General features: G+C 37.3%; 1 protein-coding gene across 2 annotated transcripts; it reads right to left on the reverse strand.

Moving 5' to 3' along the window:
• Positions 1-165: 165 nt before the first annotated feature.
• Positions 166-11631, reverse strand: LOC113401757 (spondin-2-like). Of its 2 annotated transcripts, XM_026641774.2 has the most exons (10): positions 11434-11631; positions 10832-11016; positions 10423-10637; positions 9830-10027; positions 9271-9477; positions 2422-2682; positions 1619-1790; positions 1228-1282; positions 601-787; positions 166-324 (listed from the first exon to the last, which is right to left on the reverse strand). In XM_026641774.2, coding segments are annotated over exons 1-10 (1599 nt in total). In that variant the 5' UTR covers positions 11436-11631; the 3' UTR covers positions 166-207. The 2 variants fall into 2 exon arrangements, with proteins under 2 accessions (XP_026497559.2, XP_026497561.1); XM_026641776.2 differs by lacking the exon at positions 11434-11631 and having other exon boundaries at positions 10836-11022.
• Positions 11632-11889: the final 258 nt, after the last annotated feature.

An 11889-nucleotide genomic window follows, 5' to 3' on the forward strand; every position in this document is an offset into this window, starting at 1 on the left:
AGATTTATCGAATATATTACATTTAAATTAATATAATAACAAATAATTACTTATTTAAGTACTTAATCAATTATTATACATATTATTACATATATATACTTTAACGTAAAAAACAAAATGTAATAATTTATAAACAACTAAAAAGTTTACACTGATCAATCAATGTTAGTTTTAAATGGATTTTATAATCAATTTTCATTAATTATGTTACAAGCAATCCACAAAACAATTTTGCGACTCTATTAGAGCGCCATCTTGTTTTTGTCGACAATTTGCCGCCATATTCGCTTGTGATTTATAGCCGTCTTGAAAGTCTTCTTGATCCTGAAAAAAATATTTAAAGTAATTCGAATGGAAAACATATTTTGAAACTTTAATTTTATAAGAATTTAATATAAGTACATCTACAATGTGTCTTTAAGATATACTTTAATTAAATAAAGTTAAAAATAAACATATATATTTTTATTGTTAGCTCTAAAGTAGGAACTCTGTTACACGAAATAACTCTTAAAACAGACACAGTTTCGCTTTTAACCTCTCTTCCCCAATAATTGACATTTTGTTTTCCTCAACCCATTCAACACATTATTTACTAACTTGGTAGGTTTCGAAGTAAACTTTTCTATCATTCCTGTATCGACTTCGAAGCTGTGTACCCATACCACAATAACCGGTATCAGGTGCACATTTTGACCACTCGCTCCATTCACTGAGAGCACAATTATCCTCCTGTAAGCTTGGGTCTTGCTTTATTGCTTGTATGAGTGGTTCTTCGATTACTTCCCTGTTAAAAAAAAAGATTGTTATTATTATATGACAAAGTTCATTCATCTAGGTATTATTTTAAATTAAAAAGAGCTCCAATATTTCAGTTTATTATCTGTTTCTATCAATAGCGCAGTATGTTCGTCTCCAACACACATAACCTAATACTACATACACCTAACACAAGTTTTAAGCTTAAATGGAGGGGTAATTAGGAATATCAGTTACTCCTCAAATAAAAACTGGGCTCAGAGTGACAACCTTTCATTCATTTGAGATATAAAATAGTTTAAACACCAGATGATCGGTAATTACGTTCTTAGAGCATAGTAAAAAGGTTACCCGTCTTACAAGTTCAAAATCATTTGTAAATGTCCTTCATTAACTGAATAGGTATTTTTTTATGTTTTACCCAGATTGGCTCCCGGGATAAAACTGATGAATAAATGTAATACTTACTCAACATTTTCAGATCCCGCCTCTTGTTCTTGGGAACCCTCGTGTTCATTGATACCTTTTATAAAAAGATGGACTTTTTAATCTATGAAATTAATCTAACAGTGTACATAATCTTTTTAACAAGATGTTCTGTATAGAAAGTCTTGATATTTTATCGTTTTTGAATAGTATCGAATTTTATTTGTTTGCTTCTTTTTTTATGAACGAAATTAGATTTTTTATTCTATTATCATTATTTTTAATAAAAACATACACACGTATACGTTTTTTCGGTTGTATTGACTAGCCTTAATAAGTATACCTAAGCGTTAAAACAACATAAGAATTTTCGATATTCAATCAATAAAAATATTTTCTTTAAATACTAAATACCACAATAAATCAAGCTCACCTTCTACGCAATCATCTCCAACTAAGGGATAAACATCTAGCCTTCTTACTTGGAGGTGGCCGAAAGGCTTTAAATCGTTTAGGTTCATCTGATAAAATGGGGACTCCTTGTCAAATGAGCCCACTGCGACACGATCGACAGTATCGACGGGTTGAGTTGATGACGTCGCCGACTGAGAGTGAATTTCAATATATTTCAAGGCGGGGAATTAATAAGGGAACTGAATCTGGGACAAACATATATCTAAGATATTTAGTATTCTAAAGCGGTTGAAAGGAGCCTTATTCCATTACGTTTCTTGTTTTCTATTTCACTCACAGTAATGTTAGTCATTAGTCGTTATTATATTTTAAAAGAGATTTTATTTATTATTAATTTTAATAATAAATACTCATTATCTGTAATTTAAAGATCTAAAACAAAATTAAATTGTCAGATTCCTATTTCTAATATAGTCATATTTTGTACATTAACGTGCAGTTATGTCTATAGTGAGTTATGTTCGTTGACCGCAGAAATACATTATCTGTTTCGTGTTACCGTATGCATAATCTAGCACAGCTTGAATTATTAATATGCTTAAAGAACTTTATTCTCAATGAAACAATAAATTTAGTATGACAATACAGATAGGTTTACAAGAGATTACACATTCGTCATTTCATAAGAGCTCGCCCACCCAACAGAATCACTTGCTTAGAAGGCTATAGAGTTAGTTATTATAGATGGTTTATTATTGAATGTTCTGTCAGTTTATGTGTTAATTATGTAGTATGATCTTTTAATAATGTACTAATATATACCTCGTATGATATACCATCCATGGTACCAGCGTCCCAAGGATACAATGGCAATTCATGGCTTTCCAACCAACCGAGCTCTGTACATAGTTCAAACCTTGTGACTCCCAAGAACCAATCTGGAGAAGGTTTCATTGCGATGACTAATGAGAATAAATGGTGTATTCGGTCCACCCTGAAGAGGGAATGGGAAGGTTCGAACATGTACGGATGATCACGACGTTTTCCCCTAATGAGTGTTCGAGTTCCATTATGGACGGACATCTAAAATGTAATTACATAAAAATTAATTATTGGACGTTACAGACTTTACGATGAATAATATACGAATGCTGGAATACTACTTCCATTTATACCTATATGTTTATTGTTAAACATACCTAATTATAGAGCAGTTTTGTAATTATACATAACTAGCGACCCGCCCCGGCTTCGCACGGGTGCAATGCTGATACTAAATATCCTACAGAATGTCAGACAATAAAAACTTTCCACTATATCCCTGCGTTTTAAATCTGTAATATCTTCGAAAATATTAATTTATATTACATGCTGTAATGAGCCATATTGATGTATATTAAAGGCCCAATGTATTTAAGGTACTTAATTGGATAAAGATTAATGATGTATTGCTTAAAATTGCTTCGAAAATAAGCCACTATTTCTCGTAAAAAGTAAAGGATTAAAAATGGTAATTGTGGGTTATCCCTAAGAGATAGACACATACCATCGCGGACTTTTTTGAAGACCTTTTTAAGGTTGACAATACTACATTATTTTGATCTATCTCGTAGGGTTCAGCCAGCGTTTACAATGTAAGCGCAAAAAATGTGTTCATTTACGACATCACTTTAGAAACCTCTAAAATTATCAGTGTTTCTCTAATATATTGTGCATGTATTACACATATATACCTAACTTTGTTTTATACTATACATAACTGTAATAATAATAATAATAAACCAACCAACAAACCTAATAAACCTAATATAACCTGGCAACCAACCAATACGTCAACATGTAAAAAATTGGGCTGTCATAAAATTATTTAAAGAAATTTATGCAAAATAATTTAAATCTGAATATTAAACCTGAAAAAGTGTAAAACAGATATTTTAACACCAATCATAATAAAAAATACGTATATACAAATATTAATAAATATATATCAACAATAATGTGGACTCTAACGAAAATTAAAGTGACAGTGTCAAAAAAAAATACATAATGTTTAAAATCCAAGAACATGTTGACAAGAGCCAGACAACGAGCGCACAAAAATCCATCTCCGGACCCGCCGCTCAGCTCCGCCTCGCAGGCACAGGACCCTGCACAAGGAAGTAGTCTGGTGTCTGCAAGTGCGTCGAGCTCGAGCGACGAGTACTTCTCCCCGCCGACGTCGCCAACACCTGTACGTCGAGCGGGGAGACGCCGGCCACCGACGAGCTTGGGAGTCAGAGGCTAACCGGCCTCGAACGGGGTCCCCGCTTCCGGTGGTGGTGTGCAGCGCATGCGATGGACACAATCCATTAATGAAAATGTCATGCGCGCATACTATGGGGCTACAGAGGGGGGAACTAATCTCACGGCGTACCGTGTTAGGATGCTCTCTCTGTTTCAGGCGCTTGAACCAGCTATCAACGTCTCGGCTCAACGACTGTCGGATCAGGTGCGGGTCATTCTGCGTAACAACAGGCTGAGTGACACCGTGCTTGATAGGATTCGCTCAGAAATGTGTAATAGCGGTTTCACTTCCGCCCCGTCACAGCCCGTGGTTGAGGGACCACTTCCTGCAACACCACAGGGCCCAGATCATGATGATGAGGACGAGGGTGACATGGCTATTACAACAAGTAAGTACAGTGATCAACTGAGGAGCGCATTGGGGGATGCGATTCGGGAGTATCGTAACACTCCCGCTGAGCTTAGGCCACGGTTGCCACGTTTACCCATGACTAAACGGAATAGGGACCTCGTGTGCACTCTGGATTCACTGCTCGCAGATTATTTTGAAAGCAGTGAAGATCTCGAAGATACGCACTCAATTCTGTTTTGTGCCGCTGTTGCAGCATGTCGTGTAGCTGGTGTTACATTTGAAGACACCGAACGAGCTACACGACCAAAAGCTGCTACACCGGCTTGGCAGAGCAGGATTGAGAAGCGTATTAATAAGACCAGAGTGCTCATTGGAAAACTATATTGTTTTAAGGAAGGGAATACGCGTCCACGTGTAATGCGTTTCGTGGGGCGGGCGTTCTTGGGGACTGGTATCAGTCCGCAAGAATATCCGTCTCATGTCGTGGAGCGTATTGACTTCCTAAAACAAAAAGTTTATGCATGGGCGAGCCGCATCCGTCGGTACAGGCGGCGAGTGGACCGTTATTACTTGAATCGCATGTTCCAGAGCGATCAAAGGTGGGTGTACAGAACGTGGGAGCGACTTGACCAGGGTGTGAGCGATGGGTGTCGCCCAGATGATGATGCCACGAATATATTTTGGCGCAACATCTGGTCGGTGCCCGTCGACCATATTGAAGGTGACTGGATGCGGGAGGTCAGGCAAGCGTGCGAGCCTTTGGAAGCGATGGGAGAAATTTCCATTGCTTCTGAAGATGTAGCTGCTGCAGTTCGGTCCGTTCCCAACTGGAAGTCTCCGGGACCAGACGGGCTGCATAGCTTTTGGCTAAAATGGCTACGCAGCTCGCATGATTGCTTAGCATCTCAGTTCCAGTCAGCTCTAGAGTCAGGGTCGCTACCACAGTTCCTTACCACCGGAGTCACCCACCTGCTCCATAAGTCAGGTAGTGCAACGGATCCTAAAAACTATAGACCGATTACTTGTTTACCAACGGTCTATAAGCTCCTTACCTCCATTCTGAGAGATAAGATTAATAGTCACATACAGAATAATAGTATTTTGTCTGTCTCTCAGAATGGATGTAGGGGTGGATCACGAGGCACTAAGGAGCTACTCCTCATTGATATGACCATTAGCCAACAAGTTCGTCGTTTTCGAAAGAGTCTGTCGACATGCTGGATAGATTACAAGAAGGCCTATGATTCCGTGCCGCATACATGGCTCTTGAGGGTGCTGGAGTTGTATAAATTAGATACAACTCTATGCAGTTTCTTAAGATCATGTATGGGGCAATGGCGGACAGTCCTTCGCTATCCAGGATGCCGAACGATTCATAGTAATGACGAACCGATAAGGATTGAGCGGGGAATATTCCAGGGCGATAGTTTGAGTCCATTGTGGTTTTGTTTAGCCTTGAACCCTCTAAGTACTCTGTTAGAGTGTTCAAGGTTGGGCTATTGTTTGTGGAGAGGAGGTAAAGTAATATCCCACCTACTTTACATGGATGATTTAAAGCTCTTTGCACCTTCAGGTTCACAACTAATAGAGTTACTAAAGGTAACAGAAACTTTTAGTAATTCTATTGGAATGGAATTTGGAGTTGACAAGTGCGCGGTTATGCATGTAAAGCGAGGAGAGATTATGGAATCTGACGGATTACAACTTTCAGATTCCATAAACTTTAGATCACTGTCCGCAAACGAATCATACAAATACTTGGGTGTGTCGGAAGCGTTAGGCATCAATGTGACCGACATGAAACAATCACTGCAGGAGCGTTTCTTTGGTCGTCTGAAAAAAGTACTCAAGAGTCTTTTGTCGGGTGGCAATAAGGTTCGTGCCTTCAATGGTTGGGTCATGCCGGTCTTGATGTACTCTTTCGGCATACTCAAGTGGACTCAAAAAGAACTAGACGCCTTGGATAGGAGAGTCCGTGTCCTGCTGACTGCATATCGAATGCATCATCCTCGGTCTTCGGTGATGAGATTGTATATCCCGCGGAGATGTGGTGGCCGTGGCTTTTTAAATGCCAAGACCCTACATAATCGTGAGGTATACAAACTCAGGGAGTATTTTCTCCACACTGACCTGGATATGCACCGGGATGTAGTTACAATGGACAAGGGGCTAACTCCGCTCTCCTTAGGCAAAGAGAACTGGCGCAAACCTGTAGTACTAAGTACTGAGAACCGCAAGGGGGTATGGAAGAGCAAGGAGTTACACGGACGCTTCTATCGGGCCCTTCATGGACCTGATGTGGACTTTATGGCGTCCGTATCTTGGCTACGGTTCGGCAACCTATTCGGTGAAACCGAAGGTTTTGTCTGTGCAATTATGGATGAAGTTATCATGACGAACAATTACCGGAAGTATATTGTGAGGGATGGCACGGTGGACATATGTCGGGCGTGTCATACTCCGGGCGAATCCCTTAGACATATTATTTCCGGTTGTTCTCGTCTTGCTAACGGAGAGTATTTGCACAGACATAATCAAGTGGCCAAGATTATCCATCAACAACTTGCACTTCGATACGGTCTTGTGGTATCAGAGGTACCCTACTACAGGTATGTGCCCGACCCAGTTCTCGAGAATGGTCGTATCACACTGTACTGGGACCGATCTATAATCACTGACAGGACTGTTGTCGCCAACAAGCCTGATATAGTGGTGATAGATCGGTCAGAGCGCCGTACGATAATTGTTGACGTCACCATCCCTCATGACGAGAATCTCGTGAAGGCTGAGAAGGATAAGCAAATAAAATATCTTGACTTAGCTCACGAGGTTGTCGACATGTGGGATGTGGATACAGCAATTATTGTGCCGATAGCCGTTTCAGCGAATGGCCAAGAGCCTCGACCAACACCTCAAGAGGCTCTCGTTAGGCAGCTGGGTCAAGGGCCTGATGCAGAAGGCAGTACTCCTCGGCACGGCGCGTATTGTGAGGAAGTTCCTCTCTCTGGGGCCCTGACCACCGGTGGTTTGGACCTTGTTCCCGCCACTGGTTGGCCTCTGTATTTTATATTTTTAAATATATTTTATATATTTTGTATTTTATATTTAAAAATCTATTATGCATGAGTAAGAATAAATAAAAAAATAATAATAATGAGGGGTGTAAGGGAGTCTAATAAGGGTAGACTCCAAGCCAACCTCACCTGCTCGTGGTGCACCCTGCTACAAACCAACGAGGCAATGGCGACCGATCGATGGCGGTATATCCATCAGGGGAGCTATCTAAAGCTTTTAGGCGTGAACGTCTTACTAAGGTTTAGATAGTACAACTGGCATTAGCACAGGATATCGGTTACAGGACGGCGGCGGAAGAGTATAAAGTATAAACGGTATTTTAAACACACATTTACACATCTAAATGCCCGAAACACTATAAAAGCAATAAATACCTTTGTCATTCCAACATTAACATATTCATTTGGCATAATACACTGGTCTAAAAGTAATTTAATTAAGTTCCAACGTCTTATAAATACAACACTTACAGAATATACAAAACACCATCCACGATCTTCTATTGAACGGCTAACGCTACCGACAAAAGAAGGTGGTAGAGGCCTTATCGATATCAAAAATCTCCCAAATTACCTCTATACGTGCATTCTTTCATCACCAAGCCACTAAGACCCCACTCCATTATGCTATAGTTGATGCAGACATAAAACTCACTCCTCTCAACCTTAAAGACCATACCAAACAGAAAAATGAAGTAGTTGTCTCCACAGAAGAAAAAATTAACACCTGGCTACACACTTCATGGGAGACACCGCGATTTGATAGAACCAATTGTAGACAAGATAGCGTCTAACATGTGGCTCAAACGCGGTGATCTCTTTTCTGAAACAGAGGGATTCATGATGGCAATCCAGGATCAAATCATACATACCAGAAACTATAGAAAACACATCATCAAAGACCACACACTACAATCAGATCTTTGCCGACACTGCCGCAATAGCTCAGAAACTATACAACATATCACAGGAGCATGTAGTTCAATAACACAGACAGATTATAAACATAGGCACGATCAAATAGCTGCCATTGTTCACCAATACCTAACATTCAAATACAAACTCGTTAATGACAAAACTGTTTGTTATAAATACAAACCAGACATCATCCTCGAATCACGTGATTTTAAGCTGTATTGGGATAGGACTGTAATAACTGATAAGACTGTGCACTTTAATAGACCTGACATTATGTTACATGATAAGAAAAATGAGACAGTATACCTTATAGATATCGCTGTGCCTAATACTCATAACATAGCTTCAACTTTCACCAAAAATATTGCCAAGTATACTGATTTGTCTATCGAAATTAAATCTCAGTGGAAAGTAAAAGTCCTAAAAACTATACCCATTATTATTTCATCAACTGGAGTCATTCCTCACTCACTTTTCTCCAGCTTACAGGCGCTTGATATTCACAAATTCACTTTTATTTTATTACAGAAAGCAGTCATACTCAATACATGTAGAATTGTTCGGAAATTCTTATCTAATGATTAGGTGGTCCTAACCGTTTTTCTTTGGACAAAATCCCGCAAAAACGGAAAATAAAACCTCGATAAAACGAGAGCGTTGAAAAAGTAAAAAAAATATAATGATTATATCACATTTTATTTTTGTAGTTTGATCGTTTTTTTAAGTTGTATTCGTAGTAGGTATTTTTTTCCTTTATATTATAAGAATAGAGCAATTGATGGTAAGAATACTGGCAATTAAAAGTTAAGTAATGGCCCATAAATGTCCCACTACTGAGCAATGGCGAAAGAGCTTATTTCATCATTATGCTCAAATACCCTCTGGTAGAGGAACACAATCAACTGAATAAAAAAATAAATAATAAAAATCAGTTAATAATCAACAACCTATAAGTCATATAATATGAATTGATAATATCCTTTATTTTGAAGTCGATTATACGTAAAATATAAAATATATATACCTATATATGTAATAGCTCACCGCGTTTATAATTTCTCTTTCAATAACAGATATATCACGCTGCTCTGCCAATTTCTTCAAGCCCGGGCTTGCTTTATCTCCTTCTTGCCACAGAATATATTTATAACTGTGGGAGGCGCCCACTAAGTGACTGTAACCGTTATTATCAGGTTTAATCGGATAATTCCTAGGATGTGACATTCTTGACCAGTGCCCTTTAAAAATAACCTGAAAAATATTCAATAATGTTATTTGGATTAAATAGGTTTCGATTTTGTTTATTTTAACGGTAGTTGTTTGATTGCAATTTATCTTTACAACCTAAAGATGTTAGTTGGAAAATATATTATTTTTGTTAGTAGTATTATTATTGTTGGCTGAAATAAATGAAAAAATAATTTCTAATAATTGAGAGACAAACTAAAATTTTAGGATATAAGCTCAATCATCATACCGAAATTTCCGACTACTCAAAAAACAACGTTAGTGTGTCCGGAATAGTCAATAATATGTACTCACATCATGGACTAAGCGTCCAATTGTAAATATATGTAATTTTTTAAATACTTAAAAACTTTACCTCATATCGAGCCTCACTGCATAGGTTACAAGAATCAACTGGTGGAAAAGGAGGACTGTCTAAAGGTTTCGTTGTATCCTTTCCCAATTCAATTGTTAGGTTCTCCCCCACATACCAAACTTCAGAATTTTCCGCAACCATAGCGCGAAGTCTTACTCTTTGCTTCTTATCGCTCTGTTTTGGTGACACCCAATGAATCTAAGGAAAATTAAGAAATAATACTAATTTCCTTTAAGTAATATCTTTAGGGATTTTGTTATTGATTCTTCAATACACACTTTATATGATTTTTGTTTATTAATAAAGTTTTAACAGAAGATGAAATGCTGAGACAGCCCGGTGGTTAAAACATCTTGTCCGGATATTTTGAGTTCAAAACCCAGGCAGCATCTCTGAGGTGGTACTTAATATTTGTTTGTAATTCATCTCGTGCTCGACGGTAAAGGAAAACATCCAGAGAAAACCTGCCTGTGTCGGATGTAATTCTGCTACATAAATAAGCAGCAACTCGTATTTGAGAAGTAATACGCTTCGAACTTTATCCTAAATAAGACTATAAGCCATTTAAGTGCTTAATTGTTACTGATTGTTACCTCGACTCGATATTTGTCAGTGTTGTCAGTATTCTCTACAGAGTTGTAACATCGCTCGCTGTATCTGGACTGCCTGTTTGTGTCTAGGGTCTTAAGGCTTCCTACATCAACTGATCTATGATCAAACTCGTAGCTACTGTTGTCTACTTCTGGATCCTCAACCGTGATCATGAACCATTTAAACGGACGTTTCACGTCATTTGACGTGACTATTACTGGAAAATGATTAAAATTTTTGGTTAAATAACACAACACTTAAATCTAATTAGTAAAATATTTGATGATAATGTTTATCAGACAATGTTGTTTATTGTAGCGATAGCAAAAACACTTTTGATAAAAAAAAATATTATTTTTTTTTACTTCTGAAATAAAGCTGAGTACAAGATACAGCTTACTATAATCTTACAAACATAAGTCTGATCAGGCCGGTAGATATTTTGATTTTTACTCTTCATGTCGATCGTCATTGTATAAATGCCTTTATTTTCACTAGGTGTAAGTACCGTGGCTTGTGGTGGAGTTTGATCACATTTACCGGGCTGACCGGATGTTAAAGTTGGTATGATTAATAATAACAGAAGTGTGTTGTACCTGATAACAAAATTTTATAGTTAATTATAATTATGAGTATGTTTTATAAGAATTACTTAAATGTTTCTTATGCAAAAAAAAAAAAATAAGTGCGCCTGATCAAATATTTTAGGCAATATTGTGAATATAGAAAACATGACTATATATTTTACTGATATCCAAATGAGTTCTTGCAAGTTGTATTCACAAAAACAGTTTCAGATTTCTAATTAAGATGTGTGAACAGATTAGCAATAAAATGAAATAAATGTTGCATTTGCATTAAGTAGACAATAGACCAAATTTATTCAAATATTTGTTGTATATATGTATGTACCAAACAGATTAGATTATAAAACACTTAGGTTTCGTTATGTATAATATTATAGATAAATAGAATAAACATAAAAAAATATACAAAGATAAAATTATACTTACATTGTAAACAATCCCAAACATCTATTCACAACAAACAAAACAAAGAATCGTGTAAGCTTTCGTATCCTGCATTTATCGCGTACGGAAATTATAATATATCCTCTTAAAAACGAGCACGTTTCGTTAAAATATAAATTATTCGATGTGCAAATTGAATTCGGAGGGAATCTATTAGGTTAACCCAGCGTCAACTAACAGTGTTCGTCGAATACGAAGGAACGTCCGCTTGGATGGGTGCCAACTTGGTTTGCTCTAGAAAAGAATTAGAGACTTTTCACATGAGCAGGATATTAAAGATAAACTTATAACACCAAGTTTCCGACACCGAAAAGTCAATACATCTTCCTCGGCGCAAACTATTCTTTTCCATACATTTTTTTTGTTGTTCTTTAATTTATTTAAAGCTACGCTAAAAATTTAAATAGAAAAGCTACTAATATTATTGCAATTTAAACG

Source organism: Vanessa tameamea, chromosome 20, assembly GCF_037043105.1.
Source record: "Vanessa tameamea isolate UH-Manoa-2023 chromosome 20, ilVanTame1 primary haplotype, whole genome shotgun sequence".
NCBI lineage: Eukaryota > Metazoa > Arthropoda > Insecta > Lepidoptera > Nymphalidae > Vanessa > Vanessa tameamea.

Bases quoted from the DNA above. Each gene is read 5' to 3' on its own strand.
- LOC113401757 (XM_026641774.2), bottom strand. The intron at 10,638-10,831 runs GTAAGATTATAG...ATCATTTTCCAG, and splicing joins GCCTGATCAGACTTATGTTT to TAATAGTCACGTCAAATGAC. The intron at 9,478-9,829 runs GTAAAGTTTTTA...AATATTTTTCAG, and splicing joins GCAGTGAGGCTCGATATGAG to GTTATTTTTAAAGGGCACTG.